The sequence below is a fragment of the Colletotrichum siamense genome (assembly GCF_013390195.1).
Source record: "Colletotrichum siamense strain Cg363 chromosome Unknown KSG_Cg363_contig01, whole genome shotgun sequence".
Taxonomy (NCBI): Eukaryota; Fungi; Ascomycota; class Sordariomycetes; order Glomerellales; family Glomerellaceae; genus Colletotrichum; species Colletotrichum siamense.
The window spans coordinates 1740916-1758931 of NW_023501014.1; the positions used below are offsets into that span (position 1 = coordinate 1740916).

General features: G+C 57.2%; 3 protein-coding genes across 3 annotated transcripts; 1 reads left to right on the top strand and 2 right to left on the bottom strand.

Annotated features, from left to right (window-relative positions):
- Nucleotides 1–5460: 5460 nt before the first annotated feature.
- On the top strand, nucleotides 5461–6393 carry CGCS363_v000424 (uncharacterized protein; the record flags this gene model as incomplete). The annotated part of the gene is made up of 1 exon (XM_036632273.1): nucleotides 5461–6393. The coding sequence occupies one exon, from the start codon at nucleotides 5461–5463 to the stop codon at nucleotides 6391–6393; it is 933 nt and encodes a 310-aa protein (XP_036501271.1).
- A 2032-nt stretch (nucleotides 6394–8425) lies between these two features.
- WAR1-1 (Transcriptional regulator WAR1) lies at nucleotides 8426–11218 on the bottom strand (the record flags this gene model as incomplete). The annotated part of the gene is made up of 2 exons (XM_036632274.1): nucleotides 8426–9540; nucleotides 9607–11218. The coding sequence occupies 2 exons, from the start codon at nucleotides 11216–11218 to the stop codon at nucleotides 8426–8428; spliced, it is 2727 nt and encodes a 908-aa protein (XP_036501272.1).
- Nucleotides 11219–12129: 911 nt separating this feature from the next.
- On the bottom strand, nucleotides 12130–17521 carry rga2-1 (putative Rho-type GTPase-activating protein 2; the record flags this gene model as incomplete). Its single annotated transcript, XM_036632275.1, has 3 exons — nucleotides 12130–16168; nucleotides 16261–16518; nucleotides 17025–17521. 3 exons carry the CDS (start codon nucleotides 17519–17521, stop codon nucleotides 12130–12132), a joined length of 4794 nt encoding a protein of 1597 aa, XP_036501273.1.
- Between the last annotated feature and the right edge of the window lie 495 nt (nucleotides 17522–18016).

An 18016-nucleotide genomic window follows, 5' to 3' on the forward strand; every position in this document is an offset into this window, starting at 1 on the left:
ATGGCGGTATGCGATCGGACAGAAAGAATTCGAGCTTGAGAGTTTCTGTATTCAAGAGACGCATACTGATTTTCTTGGGCACTTGGTTATCTCGTTACTGGGGGACAGGGAGGGGAGGAAGAAGGAGAGGACGCTTGGTCCGTTCAAAATATTTAAACATGAGATTGAAGCTAGTTCAATCATTCTAATCTGCGTAGTTGCGGTCTACCAAGGCAGATAGAAAGGCATCCATGAGGTGCGATCGCAGTCCTTGTTGCTCGGCGGCCCAACGACAGACCGCCATCTCTTCGATCAATCATTGGCCAAGGCCAGAAATTCAGATGTGACGCACATGGGTAGGTTGTCAACGATTGGCCCACGTAGTTTTTCCACTTGTTGGAAATCTCGTTATGAGCGTTCAAAAAGAAAGTACCATCGGTGAGTGCATTCACGCACGCTCGTCAGACTGGAAGAATCGGAGGCGGTTAGAAGGCCAGGACCATATCAGCAGAGCTCACTAAGATCCTACAGTAGAAGATGGCTGTCATCGCGGGCAGCTGCTTACATAGAAGCATCGTGAGGATGAGTAGAGCCCGCGAGATCTGACAAGTCCCGAAGAAAACATATGACGGTTCCCGTGGTCTCGACCCTCAATGCTTGATGAAAATTAGACACAACACAGTCTGACGGTCTTGTCAGATATGAGAGGCATTGAACGCCGCTCGCCGTAAACACTGTCGCATATCTACGGCCCTGCTTCGCATCGGTCCGAAACGACTGCAATGCTAACAATGAGGACAAGAATGACCACACGTCCATGTCGTTAGCTGTCTGGTACATCCTTATCATCGAAATAGAGTTGGCCTGGGAGCCCGGCATCTGAAGGTGCTGCAACCCTGCCAAGTGCCTCGAGCTTGGCTCCTTTGGGACTGGTTCCCAATATTGGTGCAAGACCGCACTCTCTCCTTCATCGTCGATGTATGCATACAAGACAATACCTGAGTGGTACTTGGCGGCACCCCCAATCCTGACGGCTCCTTTGGGCTGTGCCTCGACATCATCCACTGCGATAATCATTTCGTCACTGGCACAACATGGGCAGCGGGCAGGGGGAGGGATGAAGGCTGGCTCACTTTGGCTCGATGAGAAGCTGGAGCTTCCAGATTCGCAGCTATGTAGCCCGCTGAGGCTTCACCCACCACCTTGGTCTTGGACCCGAGGAGAAAGCGCGGGGTAACGAAACATTAGAAACGAGAAGCAGAGCGCGCGTGACCACGGGTACGCATGTGCTGACGGGCTCTGACTTCAGGGTCCACTGGGCAGCCCTGCACCGCGGCGCGGAGCCGGAGCTCCGGGAAGGATTGAAGGAGCGTCCCATGGTTCAGCAGAACTGCCTACTGCGTGCTACCAACACGAAAGATAAGAAACCGAGGGACACGCTGTGCGCTGGGAGAACAAATGGCAAAGTGGCCATTTGTCAACGTGGTTGGCGCCAGTGGCCCAAGCCATTTGGTTGTTAAGCTTTCTCGTGACACAGCGAAACGCATGGCTTTCGTGGGACAAGAAACAGTCCAGCTAGTCCTGGCCTGTCCGCCCAGACAAGCCATCTGCGTGGCCAAGGAACGGTTCACGGTTGTCGTGTTACTAGCGGGAGGGCTAATCTGGCAGGCCGGGAAAGCATCTGGCCAAGGACACCGTCGTGAGATGGGGCCATTATGGAGACCCGGAATTTGCGGGGAAGGTCGACAGCTTGAGCGCATCGAGGATGGTGATGGATGATGATCCTTGTGACGAGTCAGGTAGAAAGGTGGATAGTCCGGGGAAGAGGTCGAAGAAAGGGTTGGGCAAGTCAAAACTTGGCAGCGTCGGATGCCTTCAGATTGGTCTGTAGATGAAGGTGAGGGAGGGTCACACTCGTAACAAACGGGCTCTGTTGTTAGGTGTCGGACACTAACTGGCACACCAGCGTCCGCCATATTGTCTCCGAGGTGGTATCCAGGAAGCATGAAAACTCTGTGGCGAGTCGTGGAGTTGCGTCGACAGAAACAAGTACCCATAATGCTCACGGAGTCAATTGACTCGTTGGTGGACCAGTTGATCTGACCGATTGGTAATCTGTTTTGAGATTACTTTGGTCTGATGAAGGGGCCGGAGGGGCACAAGGACCTTTTGCTGGCCTCAACCTTTTGGCTGTTCACGACCATTGCCAGCGGCTGAAGGGGGGATGCGAGAGTTCGCCAATGTCTCTCTACCATGTATGCTGAGATGTTCTGCAGCGCCTTCTGTTCACACTGGGCCAACAGACAAAGAACGATTGGCGCGGCGTGCATGTCGCTGACGGACAGTTATCTATCTGGGGCAGCAATGTTTAGGGGGGCCATCTGCATGCCAAGGCTACGCTGTCACTCAGAGATGGCTCCAAGATCAAGAGCTAAGGCACCTAGCTGTCAATGGTGTCGGTACAGCAAAGATAGCGTGACCAGCGAGGACGAACGGCGACCTATCCGGTTCGTTGCGGAGGACAAGAGTGACAGACCAAGGTTGAAGTGTGTGAGGGCGCTAGTCAGAAAGGGCAATGGGAATCAAAATTCGCTGTCGAGAAGTCCAGGGTTGTGAAAAGCTTCGGAGAGGAATAAGCGGTCGACGGGGGCCCAGTGCCTCCTACACCTCTTCCGGGGTCTCATAAGTTAGCGCGGTAAGGGGGCCACTGTTTATGTCAGCACCCGAATATTCTGGTCACGTTAACAGTGGGACCCTGTCCGAACTAACATTTGAAACCCTGGAGGAGGTGTAGGGCCTTGAGCCAGACCGTCGAATAAAAGAGGGTTTCGTTTGAGCTCGAGTACTATGGTAAAGGGGGACTGGGATTGGCTGGTGGAGAAGGCGAAGCTCTCAATGACAAGAGTTTATCGCTTGGCTTTCATCCGGCCTGAGGTCAAGGTTCTTTTTCGAGGCTCGGGATGTTTGAGGTGGCCCAAAGATGAGCAGATGGTGTCGCTCGAGGATGGGCCCATGGTGGTGCAAAGTGGCGAGAGCGGCCATGCGATGGCATGCGAGATGGGACGCTTGTCTGTTCGCCGTGCAGTGCTCAAGTGCTCAGATGGGCGACTGCATTGAGTTTGGCATACGTCGAATGCGACGGTCTGCGTGGTGAACTTGGTACGAAGGGGAGCATCCAGTGCAGGCGCGTGGATGGATGTCTTTCAGGTGCAGCAACTGAGATGCATCGATGCGGCAGCAAGCCAGGCAAGGCAAAGTGTACGTACAGGAGATGGGAGAGATGGTATTGGCGGGTGCAACGCAACGCAGCAGGGGTGGTGGGGGGCGAGGGGACGGGGATGGGGATGGGGCAGGGGGTGGAAGGGGAAGGGGAAGCCAAGTGGGAGGAGGAAGGAAAGAACGTTGTGGTGGGAAGGAGGAGAGAGAGAAGGCAAGAGTCCACCTGCAAAGTGAAGGAAAGAGCGAGGGCTGCTCTTGCTGTGCTGCTGCCCACCTGCCCAAGCGCCCAACACATCAGGACCAGAGGCCGACTGAATGGATGTGGCATGGAAAGACATACCAAGCTATCTACGTAGTAAGACATGCAGAGGAGGAACAGGAGGACCAGGACCCCTTTCTCGTTCCATTCCGTCGCTTCCTGCTGGGGCCAATATGGTCTACCAACTTACGCAAGGCAGGATAGGATAGGCCGGGCAGGCAGGCGGCTTCGAGTTCCAAACGTCGCTCTTTCCTGAGATGATCTTACCCCGCATTTCATTCGGTCTTCTTATTCGCTCCTTCCTGGTGACGTCTTCAGCGGGGGTCTAGCTGGTTCCAAGTGCGTTTAGCGTCGTTTTCCGACAGTACGTATCCCGGCTCGCTGCCCCCCAAGGTGCCTTAACGGCAGGTCGTGATTGGCCGGTGAGTCCCTGAGCTCTGCAAGCTTGGGGCTAGGGACCTGCTGGGGCCTCTGCCGCTGCCGTAGCCTCCGCGCCAGCCCGCGCAGATGGCAACCCAGTCGGTCTTGCCTTTTTGGAGAGATTTTGGCGTCGTTCATTCCACTCTTCTCTCCACAGATTCCCGTCTCCATCGTCGAGGGCGTGCTGCGGTGCAGTGCAGTGCAGTGCAGGGCCAAACGGATGGGAGGTGCAGGGGCAGGCAGGAACCACCGACACGAGAGGGCAAGAGCGAGGGGAAAGGGCAGGAATAGACAGACAGGACAGGCAAGACAGGCAGAATAGCAAGCAGGAGCGAACATCAGTAGATCCCACGTCCATCAACGCGCCATGCCAGCCCACCGCTGAACCACCTTCCAGAGTCATCAACTTGGCCGAGTCCGCTTTCGATCCATCCTCCTGAACATCATCGCGATTCAGCACCCGACACTCTTCTCCACGACCGACGACTGCAACACATCACCAATCCACCCACCACAACCCGGGCAGTCCACATCCGCATCACATCCACATCCACTGGCAGTGCAGTCCTGTGCTGTGCCGCTCGATCACGCACTCAATCTGTCCTTCTCTCGCAGAACCCACTGCTATCTACAGATACGAATATCGCCTGTCGACTCAAGACCCAGATACTGTTGTATCCCACAGCAACCTTGTGCCGCTCTACCAAGTACCTACGGACCCCAGTCAACACCGGGGCTTCGCTCACTGAAGCCAAACGGCTTGTCAGGCGCTCAAACAGACGCCGCCGACCGACCGACACCAGGCCCGATTTGCCTCTCCCCCACACGCACCACCGCCCATCATCACTTGCCTGTCCTGGTTCACCAAACGGCATCCAGCATCCAGCAACAAGCCACGCCCAGCTCCCGGCGACACACCATCTCAGCCAAACCACCACAACCAGCCATCCCCCCCTTTTCACACGTCTCTGGACTGTACTGTATTGTACGCGCAAACACTCAGACCCTGCCCCCTACACCTTTCCAAAGATACACACAGACTGCCTGTCCCCCAAGCTCGACGTCACTTCAATTTAGAGCTTCCACCTGCTTACTGATTGTCCAAGAACACCGCTCAAAGACACGCTCCCCCCGTCGATCTGCCCACCCTTCAGCCCTCACGGCACAAACAGCCCCCAGGCACAAAGACGAGGTGTACAAAAAAGACACACGTCGTCCTGAGTCTTGACTCCGACCACCTTAGCAATTCTGCCAGCAAACCCCTTGATCGACACTTTTCCACGGCGCACTATCCGTACGCTCGTCCCATCCCTGGTCTTCCTTGTGATCAACCTTTCGTAACCCGCCCTTAGTGTCACCCTAAATCAGTCCATCGGCCACCTCGATATATAACCACCCTGTTCCACACATCCGCAACTGTCGAACGATTCCCCGTTCGATCCCTCTTTCGATTCCTTCTAGATCTCACCCCACGCAAGACACCTGCCGAAACACCACTTGGACTGCACTTTGACAACTCCATCGCCTCTGCGAAACTACATATACCGCATTTTCAATCCCGCCCCCAACTGGATTCTGCCATCATGTCTACCGACAACTCCAACAACAACCCCAACACCAACAACAGCCCCCAGAACGAAATGCACCGTCAGCGCCGCGGCTCCGTCACCCAGCAGGCCATCGCCGGCCTCTTCAGAAGCAACTCAACCTCGACCGGTGCAGCTTTCCCCACAGGCACTGCCGATGCTCAAAGACGCCGTCTGTCCGTCTCCACCGGTCTCGGCCTCACTGGCACTTCGCCCACTGGCCCCAACGCCTTCAACTCTCTTAGACGGGGAAGTCTTTCGACCAACTCCCAAGACTCCATCGATGAGAATGCTGTCGACGAGGAGGAGCTGCCTCCTAATGCTCGCACCGCACCTACCACTCCCTTCACTCGCAGAATGAGCTTTGGAGCTCAGGCGATGCGCAACCTGCGCACCGGCGGTGGAAGTCCGGGATCAAACGGTAACAACCCACCTGCTTCTGCTTCTACTCCTGCTTCCTCTTTGCCCATCACGCCTGCGCCCACCGACAGACGCGGCAGCGTTAATTCCCCGCGAAGCGTTGGGACCGGTGTGAGTGCCACACCGCCCAACAGCACCTCGTCCATCGCAGCCGCCCTGTCATCGGCCAGACGTGGCAGCAGTACTGCCCAGGCAAGCAATGCACACAGACAAAGATCATCTTCTGACGTGTTCTCGCGCCCAGACCAAGGTTTCAACTGGTCCGAGCAGCTTAGATCTCGCGCCGAGAGCTCCGTCCAGGGCTCACGACCATCCTTTTCTTTCGGCTCCGGCCTCTCAACATCGCCTCCTCGTGGCATGCCCAACGGAAATCACGACCGCACCAAGTCTGTTTCTGACATGCCTGCTCCGCCCGCCCAGGCTGCTGCCATGAAGCCCAAGGCTCCCGAGCGACCGAAGCCCGATGCCTTCCAGGAACGCATCCTGAAGGGCGACTTCTACATGGACTGAAGGCAATTATGACAGGCTGACACGAGATGTTGAACATCCGCCATCGCGATAAGCTCCGTTTCGATGGCTGCGTCTTAATGAGTCCAAGGTTTTATGTTACAGAGATCGGCAAAAGATCATTAGCGTTTCATGGTTTTCGAGCGTTCTGTTTGTTTTTTTACGTGGGGAACTTTCATCGTCGACACTTTATCCCACGTGGCGTTCGGTTGGTTCAACCGGTTCTGGCGGATGGTCCGGTTGCGGATTTGATATGGGCGGGGAAGCACCATATCACTCGCACACATGAGACTGGTTGTCTCACTTTTATCACGGAAGCGGAATGGGAGTGAAATTTCACGAGGAGTTACCACACGGCATGGGGAATTTGGAGGAAGATGATCGCAAATTGCAAAATTTCGGGTTACCAAAACAAAGTTGGTCCGGAAAAAGATGTCTGGCTATTATTGCTTGCAGCCCATCACGAAAGGGGATCTGATGGTGCCGCTAACCGACATGGATTCATGTCTGGCGTATGGAAAGGAGAGGCTACTGTATCGTTACACCGCTGGCGGTTGCCCAGCGAGGAGTGAACATGGGGGGGTCTACAGCTCATGGTGGACAGACAGACTGATGAAGCATGGTCCTGTTTTGTGAGGGTACCGTGATAGGTACAGAGTTCAGAGTAAGACAGACGGGAATGAGGGGTTAGGTTGCGGGCGCGCAGCCCGGATGAGAGGCGGACGAACGGCCGACAGCCCACGCCGAGCTTTAGCTACCATGAGAAACACGCTCGGACCCGAATGGAAAAGTTTCGTGGTCTCTACCAACACTCGTCTTGCTTGGGAATGTGTCTCGATGTGACCTTGATGCTCTTGACTAGCTTCATGATAACAGCGCCAGAGCGCCTCGCTGCAAGCCAGGTGGCGCGCGAGGATCGTCGGCAACTGACCTCACAAGGGAGGCTCTCGGCGTGGGATAATAACTGGGACCAAATCCCGGATGATTGGTAAACATTCCCATTCGTCAGTATCACGCCCAACTGATATCACAATCTGTGGTCCTGTGGTCCCGTCCCATCCGGGGCCATTCGGGAGGATTTAACGTGCATCCGCTGGGACCGGGTATGCGATTGTCAAAAAAAGGGGGATCCATTTGTTTTCATACTCAAAAGGTATCCTATTTGCTGTCGTGCCTAAAATGAATCCTTCATCCAAAACCCAGGTATCACGTAACGATAAATAGAACAAAAATAATGAGACAAGCTTTTTGGCTTTCCCCTCTCCACCTTGCTCTCACCTGGTACGCTCGCTCCACATTGCCGTGTTCCGTAGATACTTTTACAATAAAGGTGGTTTGATTGATGGTTGTAGGGGAGGCATGGACGAGAGTTTTCGACAGAGTTGTTGTTTGTTTGTTTGATTCAACCGCCTTTGCCCTGAAATTATCCCCCATTCCTGGTCCCTTAACCAACTGCGAGACTCGCACACTCAGTCTCATAGCACATCGTCCGATCGTGGCATCATTGTTTCTCCCCCGCACACGAAGACTCAGACTGCGACAATTCCATGTGCTTTCAATTGAGGGGTTCCCACGGGGCTGAGTCTCCAAAGGGGTTGGAACAGGAAAGAAACATCTCCCTTTCTCTGTGCCCGCGTGTCTCTATTCCAAACGACGACCCGTCAGGAAAGTAACTTTCTTTCCCCCACAGACTGAGGGAGAGAATTGAGTAGAGATGAATTTGGTTCGGCGTTTGTGTAGCTGGCGCGGGGTTTGTGTCAGTGACGGAGCGGACGTCGATCATCCTTGCTTGTTCCACGCCCCGTGCTTCGCGGATGGGGAAGATATCGCCGGAAGGTCGGAAGGGAAACTGCATCCGCGGGACGGGCAGCCTCGGAGATAGAGCGGCTCACGGCCGATGAGCCGAGTAGCCCGGCAGCACGCAGCAGTAGTAGCGCTCCGCGTCGAAACACCTAAGCCCGTATGTGATGGCGCCGCCCTGGGCTGAAGAGGAAGAAGACGCGCGTGTTTTCGCAAGCCCCCCAATCTAGGTCGTTCACATGGGAAACATGGGCGGGCCGCCTCCCCCGGGCATTCCCTCAAACATGTCCCCCATGCCCATCACCCCCAGCCCGCTCAGCCACGGGTCCTGCGCCATCACGTACCTCATCCCGCTGCTCAGGCTGCCGGGGCTCGCCCCGAAGCCCGACGTGAACTCCTCGACGCTCAGTCCCTCCGTGAGCCCCACGTCGATACCCATGTCCTGCAGGTCGCCCGACCACACTGGCGGCATCCAGTTGTTGCCTGGGCCCGTCGTGGTCGCCGCTTCCATGGCCCCGCTGCTCGCCGTGTCGGGGCCCGAGGAAGCGGAGGCGTCCATGCCCGGCGTGACAACGCTCGGGTCGTACATGAACGCCTGCTGCCGTGGTGTCGGCGCCGGGTTCCACATCATGTTGCCGCCTGTCCGCCCTGCAGACGCGGACCGGTCGTTCGTCGCAATCTCAGATAACAGGTGCAGAGGCGTGTTGGCCGCGGGGTCGTACTGGATCGTCGGCGGGGGTTGATAACTCGGCGCCCTCTCCTCCGGCGCCGCAGTGGCAGGCGCCACGGCCGTCTTCTCCGGTGCAGGCGTCGACGACGACGTGGCCCGTCCAAGCTCCGGCGTTGGTTGGGGGCCGCCCACGCCCATGCCCTTGCTCTGCTTCAGGAACCAGCTGCGCAGCATGACCAGCACCACCAGGAACTTGGCCGCGGGCCGGCTCCTGTCGTCGGACGCGGCGGCGCGGAAGCGCTCCAGCAGCGCGTCGAGGTAGAACTCGACCTTCATGTTGTCCTTGTCAATGACCTTGCCCAGCTCGGAGCCGGGCGCCGTGGCGGAGAAGTACATCTTGATGAGCACCACGACGGCGTACGCCACGCGCACGAAGTTGAAGACGGGCAGGCAGCGGATGCTGGGCACCTCCATCGACAGGAACGCCTCGAAGATGCCGTCGATGGCGGAGAGGCACGCCGAGAGGGCGTTGATGTGCGACGTCGTGAGCTGCAGGTTGGGGAGCATGCCGTCCTTGAGGGTGGCGGTGTCGAACGGCGGGCGGATGTCGTCGAGCTGGGTGTGTAGGGCGATCTCGTGCATGTACAACGACAAGACGTGGAAGCTCATTTTCAACGTGGCTGTGAGAAACACCTCGCGTTAGCATCATACCTTCATTACATACTGCAGGAAACCGTAGCACTTACCGCCCATCTCCTCCTTGGGCACATTTTTGCTATACTTTTCCAAATCCCTCTCCAGCATCCTCAAGGAGTACTGCGTCCTCGAGTCCGTGATGTTCGGCACAACCGCCGGGTCGTCCATGGCAAACTGCACCCCGACTTCCTCCGCAAGCCGGTGCGTCCACACAAGATGGCAGAAATACCGGTCCGTCGGCGCCGCTTCGGGGCTCGTTTGCAGCACCTCCATGCTCTCCGCCATGAAGCTCGTCCACCGCACCAGGTTCGGCCGGTGTAGAGCCATGCTCGTGTTCGCCGCCAGAAAGTAGCTCGCCAGCCACGCCCGCCGGCACTCTAGGCTCGTCGGGTCCGGCGGCGGCGCCCGCTTGAACGGGTGGTTGCGCCACTGGTACGGCACCTGCATCTTCCTGCCGCCCGTCCGCCGCCCGAGCCCGATGTCGAGCGCCATCACCGCGCCGATGTGCACGAGCTGGTAGAACTTGAGCTCCTCAAAGTGCTCCGGCGGCCAGTACCAAATCACCGCGACCTGCAGCGCCTGCACGATCTCCAGGCTCTTCTCGCCCGTGATGATGATCTTCTCCGCGAATATCTGCATCAGCTCCTTCACCAGCCGGCGCTGCACGTTCGGGCTCTCCGATGACGCTGCCGACATGATGGCCAGGAACAGCAGCGGCTTCGACCGCCGCAGCTCGTCCCCGCTGGTCGACGGCGGGAACACCACCGCCGGCATGTGCGGCATCATGTACGTCTTGTATCTCTCAAACAGCTCCGAGGCCTTCTCGGCGCTCAGGATGCCCCTTTCCACGACATCCGCATAATCTGCCCCCATCTGCATCGGCGGCGCAGGCCTGCTCATCTCCGGAATCTCGGCCGGCGTGTCTCCCCTCTCGCTGAACTTCCTCTTTTGCCCAGCAAGCAGCCCAGTATCGACACCCCTCCGGTCCGCATCCTCATCGCCCGCCGGCGTCGCCCCCCAAGCCCTCGCCATGCCATGATCACCCCACCCCCTCTTGAAAGGCGTCTCCTCCCTGGGCACCGGCGTCCCGACGACGGGCTGCGGTACGCTCGCAGCAGCGCTCGGAGCCGCCCCCGACGTGCCCCTGGCCTGCAAACTCGCCGTCAATGCATCAATCTTCTTCTCCAGCTCGGCAACCCTGCTGTCAGTCTTCTTCTGCCTCTTCCTCGTCGGCATCGTCACGACACAGTTCCTCCCCGCCTTCTTGCACCGCTTACACGGGCCCTCCGCATCGTTCGGGTCCGGCTCGCATCGCACCTTCAGGCCGCGACAGGCCTCGCATGCCCTCGGCCGTTTGGGGTCGTCCGAGTTGTTGCCCCCATGGAGCCCGTCGTGCTGCGGCGTCTCCCCGGCGTGCGCAGAGTGAGGTGTCTCGGGGCTCTCGGTGCCCGCCGCCGTGTCGTGGTGATGTCCCTGTCCTTGTCCTCCCTCGGCTCCGCTTCGCCCGGGAGCCGTTGGTGAGGCGGCAGCGGCAGCTGCAGCTGAAGCGTCGTCGTCGTGCGTCGTCGCGGGGCCTGCGGTGGGACCACCGCCGTTTGGGCCGTTTGTGGGCGTCTCGGCGCCTCGTAACGCTGGATCGAGGACCGACGTGCCGTGATCCATTGCTGTGCGGGCGGCGCAAAACACGATGGGCTGGGCGTGCTGCTTTGTGTTGCTGGCTAGAGAATTGGCGATCGGATGATCGGGGGACGGAATTGCGGCGGTTGAACTTGCCGACCTGACTTTCAGCGAATTCGCGCGGCCTGCGAAGTGCCGACACTTCCGACACTAACAAATATTAGTCAGCGTCGTGCCTCGGTGTTCGGGCACTATCAGTCGACCATCAATCCCCTTACTCTCACGCCGAAGGTTAATATGTAGGCATACATGTAGGCATGTTGTCAAGTTGAACCAACATCACCATGGATGGAGCTGCGTGTGGTTGAACAAAATTTTGATTTCAAAGCTAAACCAACTATCCAAATATGCTGAGTTGCTTCCAGAAGAGCGCAGTTCAAAGTCAGAAGACGAACTGTTGCAGTTCAATGCCGTCAACGCCATGCTAAGCCCCGGAAAGATCACGCATGAACCGCCGACAACCGCCTGTTGTGCAACCACCCGGGAAAACCATAACGTGGCTCCGTATGATACAAGTCTGACCCGTAAATCATCTGCTCATGCGCCTCGGTTCCAAATTCAGCCTCGTCTTCTACCATTAGGGCCTCGTCTCCGCAGCTCTAAGCTCGTTCACAAATCGAAAAAGAAACTCGGCAACAAAAGGCTACGTGTGCGAAAGGTAGCGATCGATATTAGAACGTAATGGAGCTCTCGGCACCGGTCCGGATTCGGGTTGTATGTTCGGGTATATTGGCGCCGTCATGTCGTCCATGCCCTCCTGGATGGGGGGGCTGGGTTATATAGTAAAACTTAAAAATGAAATGTGCAAAGCATGGTATCAACGCTGCGTGTAAACGAGTGGGTATGTTTGCTGAAGAATCGTGGGGGGTTTGTGGATAGTTGTCCATAAAATAGGCTCAGAAGCGAGTCTCCTCTCGGAGACGACTCTTAGAGCTTTGCGGGTTTAGTCCCATCATGTTGCCCATAAAGATGGCGCTCTCTCGTCGCTTGTGGGGCTGGCTGTAGCCACCAGAGCCGTTATCGTAGCTTTGGGCCATGCCGTGATAACCGTTCGACTCATACCCTTGCGGCGCATACTGAGGCTCATAACCCTGCCCACGGCTGGTCGGGTAGTTTGGCGGAGGTGTAGGTGATGATCGAGCACTATGCAAGTCTTGCAGAAGGGGCGGCGGTGTTCCGCTAGTTCTCTGCTGGCCTGTCATGGCCTCCATGAGTCTTTGCCGGTGAGGCGACTGGCTCGATCCGGCGGACGTAGAGGGACGCGCTTGCTGCGGGTCGAATGACGGTCGGTTGGGCAGACCATTAGCCATACTCGGCAAAGATCCCGATCGCTCACGGCCGGAATCTCCGTCAAAGGAGGACGGTAACTCATATTCTTCGGGTTCAAAACCGAAGATGCCCGAGTAGTTTTGCAAGAGCATCGCGAAGACGGGCGCTGGAATGTTCAAAGTCGGCGAGAAGACGATACCTACGTTGCGCACCGTCATCTTATTCATGTCTGCGTTGTTGATGATCTTGATCAGAAAAGCGATCAGGTACTTCAGCAGCGTGGCGTTTGCTTGAGGCAGCCTCTGCACCAGCTCAGATAGAGCGAAGATCTTTTCCTTGAGACCAGACATTTCTGTGACTGCCAAAAACTCCAGGTGAAGGTCTCGAGTAAGAATGGTCGTAGGCAGTTCACGCAGGTACAACTTAAGCAAGGAAGCGACAGCATGAATGTCGTAGTAAGTCTCGTCGGTCACCAGATTGACGTCACCCTCAACGTTGAAGCGCTCGCGGAGTTGCTTGATGACAACGTTGGAGCCACTCAAACGGAAGATGCCTTCCTCCAAGATAGCGTTCTTGGCGTCTAGGTACTGAATACACCTGTAAACGACTGCAGGCAGTGGCACGTTGATGTCGACGGGATGGTTGTATCGCACCGCCTCGGCCAATGGTGCTCCGAACGCCTGGCGCACGGGACCGGCATAGCCGCCTTGCGGAGGGGTTGAGGAACCACCCTCACTTCCACCGAACAAGGAGTCTTGTCCATCAGACGATGACCTAGTCTTTGGCCCGAAGCCGAAGAAGCTGCGTTTCTTGATCTTCTTCTCCTCGTTGACGGGAAGACCGAGGCCAGGCTTGTTGCCCCACTGAGCCGAATCAGCAATGGGATGCATATCTCTCGGAGCAGAGATCATCATCGACGGTTGTGAAGACATTCCCATCGCCTCAGCGTGATGGTGATCTGGCATAGGCCCTCCAGGGCCCCTTGGTCGTACGGGAGCACCGTGCTGAGGTAGGTCACCCTGGGATGTGGCGTCATAACGAACACCGATAAGGTTGTCTGACGACTCAGTCGGCTGTTGCTGTTGCTGGGGTTGGTGTTGAGAGGCCGTCTTCTTGTATCTCTGCTTCTTCTTCTCAGCGCGCTCGGCGGCAGCAGCCGCTTGGCGGTCATGAGCATGCTGCTTTGCCGCCTGAGCCTCCTCCTCCTCGGGATCCTTGAAGTCGATCCATCTGAGCAGAGCATCAACCCACTGATCTCTCTCCCGGTCGTTCTCAGCGCAAAGCACGTGCTTCACGTGACTGCTGGAGTCCTTCTTCTTGGGTTCCAAAATGAGGAACGCGTGCCGGTATTGGTTATCGGCCTCTTCGGAGTTTGCTGACTGCTGAGGGGATTGATTGTCGTTGCTCTGGGACTGTTTGCCGATTTGTGCGCTGGGCAACTTGATGGTACCTAGGTGAGCACCACCCGGAGTCTCATAGTACTTGAGGTGAGGACCATCGAGAACGAAGAAGCGTGCCTTCCAACCACCAAAGTTCTTCCCCCGCTTAGTGAGATAGCCTGTTCTGAACGGACGACCACCCGGTCCAACCTTGGTCTTGTTCTCGACCAATGTCTCCATCGACCCAGCATCGTCGGCATTGGGAGGCAATGTGTTCGTCGAGAGGTACTTGCAGAGCTCCAGAGCGCTTGCAGTGTCCAAAGGACACTCGAGGACTTCTTCAAGGTACTGGTCGAGTGCCACTCGTCGGGCGTCGAGCTTGGCAGGGGCATGACCACTGAATAGTGATCTCTCGGGCGTCTTGGCAGTGAAAGCTGAGCACTGCTTCAACCTGGAGTCCAACTTCGCTAAAGAGGCCGAATCCTTTTCAACCCGCCACAACTCTCCAGGCTCAGATCGCGAGAAGATGGCGAGAGTAAACACAGGGTCCTCTTCCAGTTGTGTCAGGGAAATGAGACTCGCTCGCGACGGCTTCATACGCGAGGAAGCAACCTTGACTATGATCGTTGGCAAGACGTTAGGTCCGAGCAGCAAGTCGGGGTACTCTTCACTGGCGAATCCCTTGAAAATACGGCCAGGATCACCACGCTCAATTGGGCTCATGCGGCTCCTGTCGCTAGGAGGCGACTGACTGCCTTTCTTCACGATATTGAGTGGCTGGGGGCTCTTCAATACCATAGGCTCAGAAGGCAGTGGAGTCTGAAGAGAGTGTCCTGGAGGAAGGGGGATGGGTTGACGAGGCGGTCGCGGTGACAGAGGGCCGGAGGGGAATGATCCCGCGCCTCTTGGGGAGTGGGCAGGGCTGTCAACCACCGGAACTCCTAGCGGGCGCGGGCTGGACGGCAAACCGGGACTCAACAGCGGAGCGTCAAGAGTCTGGGGGCTGAGTACTCCAGCCAGAGAGGCGGGAGCGTTGTCGCGGTGCATTCGCTTTGGCGGGCTTGGTGGCAGGTCGGTGGGTGCCGTGGTTGTCTCAGTGGGCGTGCTCTTCTTCGACAAGCTCCTCCTCTCCATCTCTTTTTGAACCAAGACTTCCCTATCGCGATCGTCCTCCTCTCGCGTTCTTCTTCGACCACGCGCCTCGCTGACGATTTCATCAACCTCCAAGATGTCGTCGAAGTCAGTATCACTTTCCTCCTCCTCGGCAACAGCCTGGCCTTTGCTACCAAGCTGCAACGGAGCTGGAGGTGGCTTGCGTGGGGGTGGTGCGGGAAATTGGGACAACCCTTCATCAGTAGCCGAGTCGATTGGAGGTGCTTTGGGTGGTCTCGGGGGAGGGACGCTGGGTGGCTGGCTGGGTAGGCTGCGAGATGGTGGCAGTGACATGCTGACAGGGAGGTCCATGAACTGTTCCGCCTCAAGCGCTTTGCGAGCGGCGTCGGCGGCTTGCTCCTCCGCGTCGTGGTTGAACTGGTCGTAGGCGTGTTCATGAGCTCTGGGCATCTCGTGTGAAGGATCCAGCAGCTCGCCGACAGCTGACGGAGGGCCATTCGGTTGATCCGCCGGAGGTGTGATCGGGTAGGGCGCCATGGCCAGGTCGACCGGGGAATGCTTTTGGCTGTCGGAATCCAGAGTCGGGGAATCTGGAGCCACGACTTGTCGCTCTTTGGGGGCGCTGATATCAACCGTTGGTATCGCCTTGTGCACAGGCATTTTCATGACCTTGCTGCTAGTTCTTGAGCCATCGGAGGCTATCGTTTCGGGAACATTGATAACTTCCTTCAGTTTCTTCCGGTATTTTTCCTTGTCTTTCAACGCGCGTTCCAGATCCTTGTTCAGCCCCAGAATCATGGCTCGTTGCTTGTCGACGAGGCGCCATAACTGTGCATTTTGTTGTGACTGTGACTGCTTTTCTTTGAGAAGGTATTGAATCACGGCCTCTGGACTGCCTGCTGTCTTAATCAACGCAGCGATATCTGTAGGATCAGATGATTGGCTGCCGGAGGCGCCTCTTTGCGATTGAGACTTTGTGGAGATGGCCGAAATGGCCGAGTCCATTGACGAGTTCCGCGGTGCACCTTTGCCTGGGTGGCCCCGCGAGGCAGCGGCCGAGCCTCCAGGTGTAGACATTGGGGATCGGGGCGGGCCTGCAGAAGGCCTGGAATTTAGGTATGGTTCGGAGGCACTGCGACTATCATTCGAGGGAAGCGGCGATATTCTCGGTCTGCTGTATTTGTCTGTCAGTCGTGCTGCGTGTGGCCGCGCGCGGGGCGCCGGGGCTTTCCAATCGGTACGATCCAACGGGTGCTGCAAACATACCGTGGCGCGGTGCGTTCGGGTGTTGACGAACTGGACGAATCACTTTGGTAGTACGTCTGCGGTTCCCCCAAGAGGTCGACGGGAGAGCGTAGATCGTCGGTTGGGGTCGTTACAATGTCGGGCAGTGTCTTGGAGCGTGGCACTGAGAAGTTGGCCACGAGCGGGAAGAAGGACGAAGACCGAACTGAGAATGGGCTCGTCGGAGAAGAGACTGCGGTGCTCTCGTGTAGAGGACTGGGGATCGGGCGGCGAGGAGATCTAGAGGGTGGAGGGCATCAGTTAATGTGCTGCCCCGGCCGGCGTCGTGAACTTTGAGGTCCACAAAATAGTGGTAGACAAGGAGGGCAGCAGAAGCGGATAAAGCAAAGAGGTAAGAAAAAAAAAAGAGTCAAGAGCTGGCTGCCAAGACAAGCACACGATATCCTCGGAAACCAGGAACCAAGGAACAGAGAGACTCTGGCTCTGGCTTTGGCTCCGGCACTTGGTGGGAGGAAGAAGTCGTGGTGAATGCGATGGGTGAGCGACTCGCGGGTCTTTTGGCTGGCAGTCGTAGGTGGTTCAAGGTTGTAGAGGCAAGGAAGGTCAGGTCAAGGGGAAGAAGCAGCAGTGAGAAAAAGCAAGGCGCAGAGCGAGCAGAGAGAGACAGTAGCCGACACCACACACACACACACCCACAGACGACGGCGAACAGCAGAGAAGCAGGATGATGAGTGGACCGTTTCTTCTTTGGTAAGCACCGCAGTGGATGCTCTGTGGGAACGTACCTTGGAGATGGAGTCAGAAGAGGGCTGGCCACAGTAGTGGCACCGCTGTGAAAGTGACTGGCAGCGGTGCTGGTGCTTGTGTTTGTGGTGCTTGTAATGCTTGCAGGATCGGGAGCCGGGATCAAGAGGCCTGTCGTGGGGCTATCCTGGGAGGAGGGCGAGGATGAGGAGGAGGTGTACTTTGGGGCAGCATCTGCTACCTGGAGCCGGTGAAGAGGGTGTTTTTGGTGAGGAGGCAGGCGAGTAGTGACAACAGCAGCGACAGCAGGAGTATGAGTATGAGTATGACCATGACCACCACCATCACCGCCCTCGCCGCCAGTATGACCAGAAGGAGCCCTGGCACCAGCAACAGCAGCGGCAGTGGGGGCAGCATGTCCAGTACCAGTGCCAGTCAGAGTCGCAGATGCGGCCGTCGAACCAGCATCCGCAGCACAAGGACCAGAATCTGAAGTAGAGCCCTGGGCACTCCGAGTCTGGAGCGCAAGCTGCGACATGGTGGGCAATGCGACGGGAAGACAACTGGCCGGCGGCCCAACTGGGGGGGTGTGCAGGGTCAGAGCTTAACGCAGGACAACCTCGCTGAGGTTTCGAGATGCCTGGATGACCCTGACTGCCGTTGCATATATTACACCGGCCGCTTTTTCTCTGAGTGTGCGTATTTTATTTTTGCTTTCTCGGGAGCGAGCGAGCGAGGGGCGCCGGGACTGGACGGACGGTAAGGCAAGGACCGGAGACGGGGGCCCTTGGGCGATGGAGCCAGGCGTCTTCCCTGCACGGCGAGAGTCTGCAGAGCTGCCGTACTGTGGCCGTCTGTCTGGCAACGTATGTAGGTAGGTACTTCGGAGGATGCGATGTCTGTCGACTGTAATGTGATGCGATGCAGGTGCGGTTCAAGTTGCAGTCACTGGTTGCAGTTGTATCGCCAGGAGGGATCGGTGACCGTAGGGCAGGGCGGGCGGGCGAACGAGATGAGGTGGAGGTGAGGAAGA